General features: G+C 40.6%; 2 protein-coding genes across 2 annotated transcripts; both read right to left on the bottom strand.

The window, feature by feature from the left end:
* Positions 1–209: 209 nt before the first annotated feature.
* Positions 210–4242, bottom strand: LOC100135146 (uncharacterized). The gene is made up of 4 exons (NM_001113859.1): positions 4049–4242; positions 2281–2410; positions 1702–1873; positions 210–502 (listed from the first exon to the last, which is right to left on the bottom strand). The coding sequence occupies exons 1-4, from the start codon at positions 4199–4201 to the stop codon at positions 328–330; spliced, it is 630 nt and encodes a 209-aa protein (NP_001107331.1). The 5' UTR covers positions 4202–4242; the 3' UTR covers positions 210–327.
* A 6567-nt stretch (positions 4243–10809) lies between these two features.
* hebp2 (heme binding protein 2) lies at positions 10810–14758 on the bottom strand. The gene is given in 4 exon segments (NM_001039739.1): positions 10810–11589; positions 12039–12207; positions 13893–14022; positions 14577–14758. Coding segments are annotated over 4 exon segments (627 nt in total). The 5' UTR covers positions 14730–14758; the 3' UTR covers positions 10810–11414.
* Between the last annotated feature and the right edge of the window lie 700 nt (positions 14759–15458).

Raw genomic sequence — 15458 nt, 5'->3', positions numbered from 1 at the left:
TCCCTAACTTACCAACCAGGAAAGTGTTATAGGCTATAGCAGCACTCATTGTGATTGACACCAAACATTTTTTGTGATTTAAAGTGTTACTAAAAATATTCAATTCTGAGATAAATAGCCACCAGTAGTCACAGTGTGGATAAATAGCACTGGGGCCTTTTTTCTTAAATTCACATGTGATGCACCTCTCCATCATATTACTATTATGCTGAGGTTTGATATATTTAATGTTATTTATATTAATGAATGTTGCAGGATGCATTTTTACACATGGACGCTTTACTGACATTCAGTTGCCAAAGAAACAGCATCCATCTGTCTCCTCCTTTACAGTGCCATGTACCAAACTTCATTGTGACGATTGAAAAATGTTAAGGGATCATTGTAGCCTGCAGCCGTCCCATAGGAGCTATTATAAGACAGTTCCAGGGCCTCCAGTTCCTCAACAAGTATTTTAGCTTGTTTTTCATAGTCGGAGTTCAGAGCATAGCCACCAAATGATCTAGAAGGAAAAGCAGGGAACAGGGTCTCATTCTAATAACCTCCCAAGGTGCAATAGAAATATTTTACTCTAGAAAAATTGTCAGCAGTCTAATACGTGTTGCTTTTTAAAAAAATATAGACTCAATGCTTATTACACAAATAGAATTGTGTTTATTTGCAGCTTTCTATTAAAAGAAATAGAAACAAATGAATGTAAAATTGCACTAAGCACTTTTTCCATTTTTTTTATTTTAGTAAAGATTTTATCAAATGTAAAATATGTAAATATATAAAAAAAAATAAATGTCACACTTTGCCTCCTGCTGCTCCCCCTATCGCCCCTCACTAGATCAGCTCTGACTAGCTCAGCACTGTACTCTAGGGGTGAGCAGTTGGTATCTGTGCTCTAAAATGGAGAGAAGAGTCCTGTGGCAATTTGCACAGTGTAGAAAGTAATGTGTAAAGAGCAAAAATGTGCAAAAAAGTTGCTAGGGCTCATTTATATAGACCCCAGACAGATGTGCAAGAGCACTAAGGGGTGCCAAAGCTAATGTAAGGAGTACTTCCAGACTAGGGTGCTCTCAGCAACTCGCATGAGATAATCAATGTGGAACATGCACACTGCTGGTGGGCCCAAGACAGCCCTTTCCTTTTCCTTAGCCTGTTTTGCTACAGGCAACTGCACTGGTTCATTTTATCATGTATGTTTTTAAATAGCCCCATAATGTGCACAAATCTAGCAGTAAGATTTCAGTTAGCAATACACTGGCAAATATTGGCCTCTGATTCAGTTTTATTACAAGCCAATGAGTCCAGAATTTAAATACAGAGGGAGAAGACTCCACATTTACTGGGGGCCTGGGATACTGGTTGCCCCAGACTGTGGTGTCCACTTCCTCTATAGTTGTAAAAATCCCTGCTCACTCTCTTTATATATAGCTATGGGTTTCTTCTATACAAGCTGTCATTGAGTGTACCCACCAGCATACTGAAACCATTAATTTCCTTCTCCAATCCATAGCTTGTTTGATAGAGCAAACACTGTTTTGTCAATACTGATGAGGCCTGGACTGGCGATCTGTGGGTTCTGGCAAGTGCCAGAGGGGCTGCTGTAAGGTGCCAGGGCTTATTTTGACTCCCAGTCGAGATCTGTTACTAATATTATACATCCTAGTAATACCTGGACTTGGGAAAAACTTGGGCAACCATGACACTTACCTGACATATACTGATATTTCGGGGAGCTGTTCAACATAAATATCAGGGTTTAGGGGAGTGGGCAGAGTGTCCACAGCTGGTGGCACAAAGAATGACATAGTAGCGTTAGTAGATAAAATATCGCTCCGTGGAACCTTTATACGGACTGGGACAGTCATCTTCATCACTAGACCTAGAAAGACAGGGAAGAGTAGGAGTGAGACTAAATTAATCTGATGCCTCAGAAGATAAAAATCAAAACATATTCGGGGTGACAGTTAATGATGAGGGGTGGAGATGGGGTCCTAGCAATGAAGGAAGGTAAATTGTTCTTAAAAGCAGACCTGGAGGTATAATGAATTGTGCTACACTGTATAGAGTCAGAACAATAAATTACATTACATTGCAATTACAATTAACTTTAAACCACTAGAAACTTTGAATTAATGCATAATGGAAAGTTGATAAGAATCACATTTTTTGTTATACAAAAACAGTTTTTGAATGGAGGTTCCCATCAATACTACAGCACTGACAACAAATAATTAATCACTGATGAAAGACAGACTTTTAATAAAAAGAACGAATGAGATATCTTGCCTTCAGAATTTTTCCCATTGATATAATCCAGCAGGCGTTTGAAGCTTTTAGCTAGTCCAATGCCAAGGAAGTCCAGCTTTAGAGATGTGGTGACCCAGTTAGTTGCATTATAAATTCTATGTTCAAATTTCTGAAAAGCAAAAAAGGAGCATATTATTAAGAACTGTGTGAATTTACATCCTCACTATCACGCAGGCTGATCCCCGATTCACTGTTTACTGGCATCCCTTGTATACCATTTGCCAAGAAATCATGTTGCATTTTGGATAGCACTGCAAATGACTTTGCAAAATATAAATGCTAGTACACACTCTGGAGAGCCTAGAAGGATGGCTAGAGCAGAGATACAAAGTTAGATCATTCCCATTTTGTGCCACAGGTGATCTATATTTAGCACAGATATAACACCTATGCCACTACTTAAACCCTACTATACCCTACTATAACATATATGCCACAGTCGCTTTTCAGAGGCTTACATGCACACAACTACCTAGGTCCTACCGTATGACACAGTCCACAGCTAAGTTTGTAGCCCCTGCTGCTCCTAAGGTACCATTATGTACTTCTCCCCAGTTTTTACATCCCTCAAAATGGCTCTATAAATAGATTTGGATTTGTTTGTTTGATATACTGTATCACCGTTGTCTAATTCAATTATTAATTAACTAATGTTTTGGTTCTTAATTAAAATAAATAATAAGAACTCAGTATTAGTTATTCAGGTGCCTCACCTTTAAAAGACCCCCCCCCCCTTTGCCTGTTTGTGGTGGACAGCAAAATTAGCGTAGCCAAAGGGCAAAGGGGACTATTATACATTAGACCCCCACTATTCACCTCTGCTGTATAGTAGTTATGCCACTGGCCCCAATGCAGTATCTAAAATGTTTAGCAGGAGGCCATTTGATTGTTGACTGCCTGTCATGCTCATGATTGTACATGCTCATGTATGCAGGTTTCTCCTCCAATCAATAACAAATTTTGTTGTCCATTTGGGCTACTTTAAAGCATGGGGTGGAAACAAGGCTAAATGTGATTGCCAAAACAACTTCTAAGGGGGTGGCTGACATTCATAAAACGTATTGATCATCACTTGCTTCCCAGTAGCAGCTCAGTCTACAATGGTTTGACCCTGAATAAGCGGTTGTTGAACTTTTTTGGTTTAAGTCCCCCTGGACCAAAATTGCAAAATTTGCATTCTACAACACTTCAGACTTTTTGACTCCTGATTAAATTCATTCTAGTGTGTGAATGTGATGAGATCTGTAACTGTAAGTGCCACTAGGGCAGGAACTGAGGAGCATGATGAATATTCTCATAAAGTGCTTGTTAAACATGCCATTGATGTACATGAAGGATAATAACACTCGGTAGCTTTTCTCTGATGCTGCTAAGGCTAAATTGCACCAGTGCATTAACCAACAACAATCAAATCACATCTTGTAGTAGACTGATCAAAATGATTTGCTGATTGGTTGCTTTGGGTAACTGCACTGGTGCAACTGAACATCTGTGTTAGTAAATGAATCCCAGTGTATCCCTAGTATGTATGATCATAGAGCCCATATGTACACAGTATCCCCCAAAACAAATGTTGTCCAATTCAGAATCAGTGTCAACTATAGAAACTGCAGCTTCTAATGTGAGTTGAAGTTGCTGAATGCATTGCAACTAAGCTGGACACTCAGTGACCCTTGTTACAGGCAACAGAGCAATGTTCTTTTGTGTCATTCAGACTCTAACCCAGATACAAGCCCAATCCTCTTACCTCATATTTTTTGATTAGTTGATACCTTGGACACTTATAACTGGTACAAAATGCAGGTAGCGTTTCTGCATCTGAGTTAATGTCTTCAGCCAGTGATGTAGTGCCATGCAGATACAGCAGGCTCAGCAGTAACAGGGCCACCAGGTTCTTCATGGCCTCAGAGTAGCTTGGGACTGAGAGTGGCAGTGACACTTGCTACACAATTACATGCTGTGTATGGAGGAGTGGCATTGGATTTACCTGTTCTATCCTCTCACATAATTGGTCATATATATTAGCTAAGGCCAGTCCCCTTGCACCAGACCAGCTGCTAGGCTAATAGGATTATGCTGATTGGTCACTACCCCCTCCCTCACTCTCTCTTGTTGCTCATATCCCTGGCTTGTTAGCTTGAGTTGTTGCATTCCTATGTAACCTTTTGAAGACTTGGGCATGACAGGACAAATTTAAAGAGATAACAGTTTGGACACAAACATACACAGCAAGATAATAGTTACGTGATTCTGGGAATGGAATTCGACCTTTGGTAAGAAAATAATTTTACGTGCAAGCTGGACAATGTTAGAAGTTCGTGGCTGGTTGTGTTTGTTAATCTTGATTTTACAGTTTGGATGACTTTCCAGAGGGGAAGATTGGGAAATATTTCAGATTGGGCAGAACAGGAAGGTGAAACAGAAGGGAAAGGGGGGTCGTGAATGCCTTATTCTATTATTATTTTTCTTCTTTTCTTCACCACCTTGGCCTTTTTTCGGTCACCTCTTCCTGTCCTGTTGTTTATTCTGCCAGACCAAAAAATGCACAAGAGGCTCTAAATACCAGGCAAAGAGATGATTAGTTTCTTCAATACACAATTACAATGAGCCCAAAAAACTTATTCCACTGACATACCTAGGTAATTTTACATTAAACCAGTTCCAAATGCAGACTTCATAAAGGGTTCCAGTCAGTAAGATATATAATACTTTCTCCACATGACTAAGACTTAAGACTAGACAAAATTCACAAATATGACAATAAAGTGATTAAATGTCTGCTCATTGATAGCTTTAAAGGAGAAGGAAATGTAAAAACTAATTAAGCTTTATCAGAAACGTATAAGTAAATACACCCATAAGCACCCACTATCAAAAGAAACACAGGATTTCTTGTCTCCTTTTTTGTAAACATGATGTTAGGGTATCTGACTTCCTCTCTCAGAAAAATCCTTCATTCCTGGGGCCAGAGTCTGTGCAGTTCTCTCCTCTCTCCCCTCTATGGCTCCCCCCTCCCATAAAAATTGATAAAACCTACTCCTGTATTTTTGTCATCCTCAATAAATCTCCCTCTGCATTGGAAAGCACCAGAAGTTGCCTTCTCCTTTATTTGGAGGCGCTTACATCAAATATTTTACCACCAGGGATTCACACCAAAGCGCAGGTGACAAAGCATCCCATTGCCCTTATGTTAGAGAAACACATAGTGGAAAATGTATGATCGCTCAAACAATCATTAAGGAAACCCAGTGTGAGTAAAGGAAGAAACTCACACAGTGTTTTGGTTGGAACCTTGTTAGTTGAGGTATTTTTCCCTGAGTGGGCTTTCTTAATTGAGATAAAGTTTGGCACCCAAAACCTTGTAAACACTTTATAAATAACAGATAACAAATATTTAAAAATACAGCTTTTTTGTGTCAATTTCCTTTTTGTAATAGCATTATTATTATTTTAATGTATATTATACATTGAGTCATTACTTTAACTTTTGTTACAAGTGTTAACTCACATAGAATTTGTTCTTGTCCATTAAAATGCTATACAGCTCACTGTTGTGGGGGAAGAAATATAGAAGGCAAAATACCTGGAAACATCTACAGTACATGTACTATAGGCCTAGTTATGAAGCAAGATTATGGCAAGTGCCCAAAACTGAAAATTCTAACTATTTAGCTTTTATGCTACTGTTTACATTTAAAGAAATAAACAAAAATGATTTAATAAAAAATGCAAAGTTCCAACTATATCGAAGTAGTGGCTCAGCTTTGCTCCTTTCATTGCTTAAACCATATTGTACATATCTAGGACGTCAGGCTTTTGGGTGCTATGATTTTAGGTGAAAAGCCAAAAATGTTTAGAAGCATCATATTAAATGAGTTACTAACAACTTAATTAGTAAAAGATTATTGCTGTCTAAAAATAGTGCAAAATAATATAGATTTAGAGATTATCTGTCTAATTTTCAAACTTGTATAATAATAAACTCTACTGAGCAGGTTTTCTCTACCTCTTGTATCAGCCAATATTTGTAGGAAGGCAACCTGTAAAATTCAGGAGTTGATGTTGCTTTTAAGACAAGTCTGTAATTTACAAATAGAAACTTCTAATTTAACTCAGGAGTGTGTAACCTCTATTTCAGCTCAATAGCTGCCTTCCCGTGCTAGTACCAGTAGAACATGGGTTACACTGTACTCTCTCACCCAGAATGGGCCTTCGCTAAGTGGAAGAGGAAGGTGAGGGTGTTGTGCAACTACATTTCTCTTGCTGCTATGCAGAAAAATAAAACAGAGGGCACCAGAGGTTCTTGCAAACAACAAAATAATAAGTGTTTATATGACATCAACAAGGTTACTCAAAATACAGCTTCTCAGACGCCAGTGGTACAGGCAACACCACATAAAGAGTATAATACAGACACTCTACTGATACTGACACTCCCCTGCAGACAGACTTGGCAGGAATCTCACTTCACCTCTGCCACACACACAGGCAATGTGGCCTGGGAGAGATACCTCCAAAACTGCCTTTCCTATGTAGGAGCTCAGAACTGCTCTTTCTAGCTCAACCCTAACTGCCTTACACTCCTAGAGTGGTACTATACAGGGGCTCAACACTAACTTCCTTACACTCCTAGAGTGGTACTATACAGGGGCTCAACCCTAACTTCCTTACACTCCTAGAGTGGTACTATACAGGGGCTCAGCCCTAACTGCCTTACACTCCTAGAGTGGTACTATACAGGGGCTCAACACTAACTTCCTTACACTCCTAGAGTGGTACTATACAGGGGCTCAGCCCTAACTGCCTTACACTCCTAGAGTGGTACTATAAATGGAGCTACACCTGCCACTATCTAATGCCTCATTCATGGGGCCCTGTTCCCTGACTTCAACTGGGCCATTCCCCAGGCTAACAGCACACACCCACCCTGTTCCTCAGGTGGAAGCAAAGAGGAAGGCACCACTCCTTTCCCAGCACTATACCAAAGTGAGGCAGGATGTGGTCACCATCCCTGCTAACCAATAGCATACATATGTTAATGAACTTACTTAGATACATTCTCTTCTGCCCAACAATAAAGGGAACTGATTCTGTAGGGATTTAAAGCCATAGGGGTCACTTAACCCTATGGGTCCCTACAAGCGTATGAGTTTTTATAGCCCTTCAGATGTCACTCAGAAAGAGTGGGCTCATATCTCAAATAATCCTGCCTTCTATAAGATCCAGTAAAGAGGGGCCTATATATGCTCTATCTATGACTTACAGATGGAGATAGAGAGTCATAACATCAATTGGAAATGATTTTATATGGAAAAACAGGGCAGCAAATTGTTATGCTGTTTTCCATTCATCATAGCCTCTAGTTGCTGTAATCAAATGTCAACCTTATACTCACTTTTATCAGTGTTGTTCTATTTGTCTGGAATTTGATTTTGTTTGCTGATCCCTTTTAGCAAAGTACATCTTGAAAACAAATGCAACAGTCCAACAGTCAAACTATTATATCCAAGGCCACATCAAACTATACTTTTGTACATACCAGCGTATACACAATCCAATGGAAATATGTCTTTGTGCAATCTATTTGCAGTCTTCTGCCCAGGCCACGTACACGTATGGTTTTAAACATTGCATCCAAAGGCTCATTAAACAAGATCTTTCAGAGTTTATCCAAATTTGTACTAAATGCAGGAAAATCGTTCCCTTTCAGAATATTATATTCATAACAACCCTCTTTTCCTTCATTTACTATTTAATGCATTCTACATATTGATAGTAGGTTCTAATATGAATTTCAGACAAAATATACAGTCCTGATGCGCATCCCTCATTGTATTTAGAGAATCCCTCTATTCTATGTACAACAAAATTGTCTGATGTTTTCCTTTTTAATTTATTAAATATTTACAGTAGCACTTTGATTTCCCAGTTGTTTTGAGTAATAGGATTCACCTTTGAACCTACAGGGTGTCACTATCCCACAGCTTGGTCCACTGCAGGCCAGCACTATGTGTACAGAAGCTCTCTGCTCTAAGTAAGGTGCTGGGGAAAGTGTTGCCATTACATATATGGGAAAACAATCTATATTGGGGGGTGCATGGGCCCCCTTGATTCCAATGCCTACAACTCAAACTTCTCAGTTCATGTGCTCTGCTGACTGTCAACATCATGTGGTTGTTTTAGGTTTATGTCTCTTTATGTCATAAGTATATGGCCTGTAGGGACCCTATGAATTTTCCTGGCTGCCAACTTAGCTTCTGCAAACACAGCATGCTGCCTGCATATTGAGTGTTATAAAACACCCCAAATATGATTTCCTGGGGTCTGCTGGTTTTTGCCAGAAAGAATTTTGCATTTTTACATGGCACTAAGGTTTGCTATTTTGTCTGTTTGTGTCTCAATAAAGTTTGTTGTTACAAGCAACCAAGGCCTCAGGAAACAGTGAGCACCTGGGTATATTTATAATGGTGATTAGAATGATGCTACAGTGAATTCAAGCTATCTGGATCAGGCCACTATTATAAATATAGTTCCACTGTTAATGGGAGATAAATAGTACTAGAATACGGCACACATAAACATGTTCCAATGCTGGTACAGCATGTACAATAGCTTGGTACACAGTGGTGTCTCTTTTTCATAGTAATAATGTATTAAGATTAATTGCTGTAAATAAAGTGAATAGTAGAATAAAAGGATAAAAGGCCACTTCTATAGACCGCAGAACATGTTTTTGGTTAAGGGGGGCAAGGAAAACTGAGCCTCTAAGCTAATAATCCACCTTATAATATACCAACCTTATATTGAATTTTATTTGCAGTAGACAGCTAGTTGCTTGTTATTTATAGGTTATTGTGGGTTAAGGGTTATTGAACCTGGAGTCTGCACCATGTCCAGACTGGTAATGTGTGGGTTCTGGCAAATGCCAGAGGGACTGCTGTAAGATGCCATAGACCAGTACTGTCCAACTTCTGTGGTGCCGAGGGCCGGAATTTCTCTAGCATACGTGGTGGAGGGCCGCTAATGGAAGCCAGTTTTGACCACTCCCCTTTTAAAACCACACCCACTTCAAACCACACCCATTTTATCACAATGGTGGTAGTGCAGCAAAACCCCAAATGCTTGGTCCTCACTGCAGGGATATCAACCGTTATTCATATAAGAATTATATTAGGTCATATTTAGACACACCCTTAAATCCATATGCCTCCTTCTCATCTGTGGATAGCACAGCAACCCCCAGCACATAATTACACACCTTAGGGACCCTTTAATGGCTATTACCAACTGCTAACAAACTCCCAGAACAAACCGCTGCCAGGTTCACCTCCCACAAGCAGCATAGGGCAGGCAGAGTATGGCACACACAGGCAGCACTCTGCCTGCCCTATGCTGCCTGTAAGTGCCATATTCTGCCTGCCCTATGCTGCCTGTGTGTGCCATACTCTACCTGCCCTATGCTGCCTGTGTGTGCCATACTCTGCCTGCCCTATGCTGCCTGTGTGTGCCATACTCTGCCTGCCCTATGCTGCCTGTGTGTGCCATACTCTGTCTGCCCTATGCTGCCTGTAAGTGCCATACTCTGCCTGCCCTTAGCTGCCTGTGGGTGCCATACTCTGCCTGCCCTACCATGCCTGTGTGTGCCATACCCTCCCTGCCCTATGCTGCCTATGTGTGCCATACACACAGGCAGCATAGGCCAGGCAATACATACAATGTCTGAGGTGTGAACAGGAGAACTCAGCCTGAGTTGTAAAAACTGCAGGGATTAAAAGGTGTGAATTTGAGGTAAAGCCTGAATCTGAGGTGAGAACCATGCAGGGAGCCAGTTAATCACAGCACTGATACCATTTAAAGCTTATACAAAGCCATCAAAGCAGCCACACAGAAACTTGCGGGCCGCCAGTTGGACAGCACTGCCATAGACAGTCACTATTTATTGGGCCTGTGGGGGTTGTTTGGGAACCTGTTTACCTGAAATGCCAGGGCCTATTTAAAATTTCAGTCTGGGCTTAGTCTGTACCATATATTACGTTTCATTGGCAAGGGGTGATCTGCTCCCACTGAATTTGTGCTTTGGGCTTCACACTGAGTAAGCACAACAGAGACCTATTCGGCACACCCTTTGGCTCTCCAAAATAGCTGAACGCCCGGTGCACACTGCTGGAAGGATCGGCACCCTCCCAAATCCAATGTAGCAACAAAAGCAAATGGCATTCAGGGCTGCAAACAAGGGAACAAACCCTTGAAAATTTTATTGCGGAGGTGCAACGTTTCGGGGCAAGATAACCCCTTTATCAAGCATCAAGCTTGAGTGCCATTTGCTTTTTTTTGCTACATTGGGCTTCACACTGCACAGTACAACCATTATCTCAGACAGAATTCCAGGTGCAATGGTTCCAGGTGCAGGCAAGGCAGAGGACTGTTGCCAGCGTAGGGGCTGGTTTTTGGCTGTTTTGGAAGCAGTGTATAGACAGTACAGAGCATAGACAGTAGCACATTGTTTTACAAATGTTTTATTGTATAACTATTAAACAGAGCAGTCTTTGGGTGGAGCAAATAGCAAAGCATGTCCTGGACCCCCTTATATACTGAGGCCCACACCAAGGAGTTGTAGGCAGGAGTGGAGGACAGACGGTATAGCACAACAAGATGCCTATAGTAGAGCAACGGGGATACAGTAAAGCAAGATGGGGCACAAGAGCAAGAAGGTTACAGTAACATAAAATGTTACATAAAATGTTGCTTTGTTGCTGTACTGTAACTTCTGCCCCCAGTCCTACCTACACATGCTGCAGTACTAGAAGGAAGGTGCAAAGTTCCACTATATACAAATAATGGGGCTTTTAAATAATTGGCAAAATATCAAAAACTATTTTAACAAGTAAAAAAGTATGTAGAAAAGCCATGTAAAAATGCATGAGATCCCTCTAGAGCTGTACCTGAAATAGGTTTTTTTAGCTTAAGAGGTTATAATGCTCTTAAAGAGTGATGGGGGACATGCAGAAGCAGAACGCCAAGCAGCATTCCTCATCATAGAGCCATATAAGCCTTGCTCTGCATGACATAATTCATATACACATTAGTACTGTTCACAACTATTTCTCTGCATTTCACTTTGCTTTGTACCAGACTTCATTGTGCCTATTAATCAGTGTAAATGGGTCATTGTAGCCTGCAGTTGTGCGAACGGAATCATCAAAAGACAAGCCCAGGTTTCTCAGCTTTTCTGCAAGTGCCTTGGCTTTCTTTTTATAGTCATAGTCCAATGCATAGCCTCCAAAGGACCTGTAGGAAGAGTAAACAGTACTTTTAGTGTGCATGTCTTCCCATCATTCCCACACTTAGATGTGCCCCAAACATTCCTAGGTCTTTATATATGCCTATATATCGACCTGAACAAACAGCATAAAGTATAAAAGTATGAGAGAGTAAGTAGAACCAAAGAGGTAAGTCCTGCAATAGAATGGGCTCTATACCTTACCTAGGGCAGTATTTATATATATATTTATATATATATATATATATATATATATATATATAGCCACAATCTGTTCAATGGTTGCTGGGGTCACTGAACCCCAGGCTAATAAATAGAAAAAAAACAAGTAGAAAAGTTGCTTAGGATGGCTATATTTATTTATTCATCCCCTTTAATTTGTGAGGTTGAATTAGTAATGTAATGTTATGCAATGAAATAATAAATATAATATACTTTGCACAAAGCAGCCACTTACATGACATAAACCGATAACGGGGAGGTGTTTTCAAGATAAACAGCAGGGTCCAGGGGTTTTGGAGGATTCACCAGGGAAGGTGACAAGAAGAAAGACATGGTAGCATTGCGACCTGTATCTTTTAATGGGTACTGTATGAGTACTGGCACCGTCATTTCAATCTTTTTTTCTGTAAAAGAAAGAAAAATGTAAGGATTAAGGATTTAATATTCTGCTGTATAGCTATAGTGAAGGATAACAGGAGTTTGGAGAAGAAAGATTTAGGGACCCATGCCATTGGTTACCCCATCTGAGCAAAAATTTAGGCATAGTTCATAGACCGTTTCAGTACCTTGGTGAGTCAGTTTGTGCAGGCCAACAGACTCATTCTGTCTATAAGAGTTTATTTAAAGGGGATATAAACCCAAAAACATGCATTTATGAAAACCTTTTCAGGGTGCTTCTGTGAGCATGTTTGCAGACTTTCTGTTTTTAGTGGTTTTTGAGATTAGCAGTTTTAGACAGGCTTTTCGCTTAATAGTGCTCCCTAAAAGTCAGCAACCCTAGGGGATAGGTGACAATACAGTAAACAGTTAGGGTCGCTGACCCAAAAAGTTTGCTAAATTGCCAATATCTCAGAATCCACTCTTAAAATAAAAAAATAGAGTGCTCAGTGGACCACTCTTAGCAAGTTCTTAGTTCCCCTTTAACTGTCTGTACTATTGTTATCTCGTGGCTACTGGGTTCACATTGCTGTGAGTCTGTTTATGTATGACAGGCATGATGGCTCTGAGCAACTAATGAGGCCTCCCTAGTTTGTAAATACAGGAGATACACAGGGGCACCAAGGATAAACCTGTCAAAGCATAGGCAGAATGGCTGGTTACACCACACATTCCTTCTTTTGTGCTACTGAATATGAAGGTACAGAGTAACAGCCTTTCTTTACCCACTGGCCCCTGCATGGGAACAAATCAACAATTTAGATATCAGTTTGGCTGAGCAGAAAATTCCATAGGCCAAGAACCACTATGTGATCCAGTTATTGGTTTAGGGCATGTGAGTGGCCACACTGAATAAAGGGCAACCAATTTACTATCCTGTCTATACTGAAATGCTGGCTTTAAAAGACCCACCACCCTCTGAGTGAAGGTGTCAGGCTGCCTTTTATTTACAATAAACACAACCTCAGCCTGGAGAGACAGTAAAGGTAAAGTTCACTTTAGCATGAGATTCTAGTATAAAGCAAATATTCATTTCAATCCATTTAAAACTGATCTTTATAATTCTTATTGCTTCTGAAGTATGTGTCTATCTAGTCTGTCTGAACCCATACTGTTATATCATTCATGTGAAAACTATCATTTACACCATGAAAAAGTTAATTTTAGGGCAAGCATTTATTTAAATTTGTTAAAATAACTGAATGAGTTAACCTGCATAATCATTTATACCCAGGGTCGACTGGGCCAGTGGAACACCGGGAAAAAACACAGCGGGCCCCACTGACCCAGACCCAATCCCCACCTGCTGCAGCCCATGTATAAAGTATGCGTGCAGGGGGAAGGAAGGGGCTGGCAGTGGGTGGGCAGCAGGGGTCCCTGAGGGGGTGTGGGGGCCGCTGGGGTAGCAGCCCTGGTGGGCCTTACACACCCCAGTCCACCTCTGTATATACCCAAAAAAAAAAAAAAAAGGTGATTACTACAACCTGGTAGGGTAAAAAAATGGTCCCTTTTGCAGGTATAACAAAATCAACATTAACATCTGGGCAAGTTACTTTGCTTTAAGTTCACAGTGTAAATTTGCAGGCACCATTCTGAAAACATGTATTCATTATGTGGGAGATATGGTATAGAGACGTAACAAATAACCCACCTTGGGAATTCTTGCCAGAGATATAATTAAATAAGCGCCTGAAGCTTGTGACCATTCCAAAGCCAAGGAAACCATCATCCAGCTCTGTTGTGACCCACTGGCTTCCTTCATAAGCTCGGAGCTCAAAAGACTAAAAAAAAACATAAATATCCATTAGTTATACATCACATACAATCAAGGGATCTCTAGATTACTCAGCTTGCTAAAATTTCAGATTTTAATATATAATAGTTAAACCCACTTTTTAGAATCCACTTTTTGTGTGCGTGAGTCCTGCTTTTTTTTTTAACCCTTCCAGGTCAGCTGCCCAGATAAAAGAACATGTTACTCATACTGTGATACCTGTGCTGTTATTTTAACTATCTCTGGGGCCAAATGCTGTGGGCCCTAAGTGGCATAGATGCACCTGCTAGTGACAAATGCACTATATGTATCAAAAAAATGGAGTGGTGGTGGAAAGCACAGAGACATACCACATGGTAACAATGCTTAAAATTGCGTGTGGGTAATGTGCATCTGCAGCAGAATTGAATTGCATATTAGTCCTGGGGCACCTGTATACTATGGATCTAATTACTAGACTAGAATTGACTGCTTGTAGCAGACTAATAAATAAATATGTGCATTTCCCTGCAGTGCCTCTTTTCCTTATACAATATCCCTACAGTACCCCCTTTTCCTTACATCGTATTGCTGTATCAGTTGAAATTTGGGACATTCTCGTTCACCACAGAATGCAGGAGACTTGCCATCAGTAGATGCCCCATCTTCAGCCCTCACTGCAGTGCCCCAGAGAGAGAGCAGGCTCAGCAGCAGCAGGGGACCCATATTGTTCATGATAAAATGCAGGACACAGAGGTTGTCAGTGAGCAGCAAGCGCAGCCAAGTGCTCTGATACATAAAGGGTGCTGCTATATATACTGTGCTCGGGGGAGTGGCACTGGGCTATGGAAATGTGAGCTCTCCATTACCAAAAGGCTTAGCTCATGCTTGCTCCTTCCCCCTCACGTGCAGCACAGACAGAGTGAGGCGTCTCCCCTTGTGTAACATTGGGGTTGTGTAACAGCAAGGACAATAGGAAAGCACTGATTGGTTTGCCTCCCAAGTCTCCTCACATCCCTGCTATAGTGATACTGGCCTGGGGCATGAATGGGCTGGAAATACAAAAAGCGATGTTAAATAAGAGCCGTGTGACCCCCCCCCCCCGAAATCATCCCTCTCACTTGTGTAAATTATTTATGTAACATGCTGCATTGTTATATAAGTATGTGATCCATTATCCGGAAACCTGTTATGCAGAAAGCTCAAATTACGGGAAAGGCATTTTCCATAGATTTCACTTTAATCAAATTCTTAAAAATAACTTCCTTTTTCTCTGTAATAATAAAACAGTACCTTGTACTTGATCCCAACTAAGATATAAATAATCCTTATTGGAGCCAAAACAATCTTATTGGGATTAATTAAGGTTTACATTTCTTTTTTAGTACAAAAAGTATGGTGATCCAAATTATGGATAGATCCCTTATCCAGAACACCCCAGGTGCCAAGCACTCTGGATAACAG

This window comes from Xenopus tropicalis, chromosome 5 (assembly GCF_000004195.4).
Source record: "Xenopus tropicalis strain Nigerian chromosome 5, UCB_Xtro_10.0, whole genome shotgun sequence".
Classification (NCBI taxonomy): Eukaryota; Metazoa; Chordata; class Amphibia; order Anura; family Pipidae; genus Xenopus; species Xenopus tropicalis.
Note: the sequence above shows the minus strand (reverse complement) of the source record. Positions and strands in the feature narration are given on the sequence as shown.

Bases quoted from the DNA above. Each gene is read 5' to 3' on its own strand.
- LOC100135146 (NM_001113859.1), bottom strand. From the start codon at position 4,201: ATGAAGAACCTGGTGGCCCTGTTACTGCTGAGCCTGCTGTATCTGCAT. The intron at 2,411-4,048 runs GTAAGAGGATTG...TTTGCTTTTCAG, and splicing joins AACTAATCAAAAAATATGAG to AAATTTGAACATAGAATTTA. The intron at 1,874-2,280 runs GCAAGATATCTC...CTGTCTTTCTAG, and splicing joins CAATGGGAAAAATTCTGAAG to GTCTAGTGATGAAGATGACT.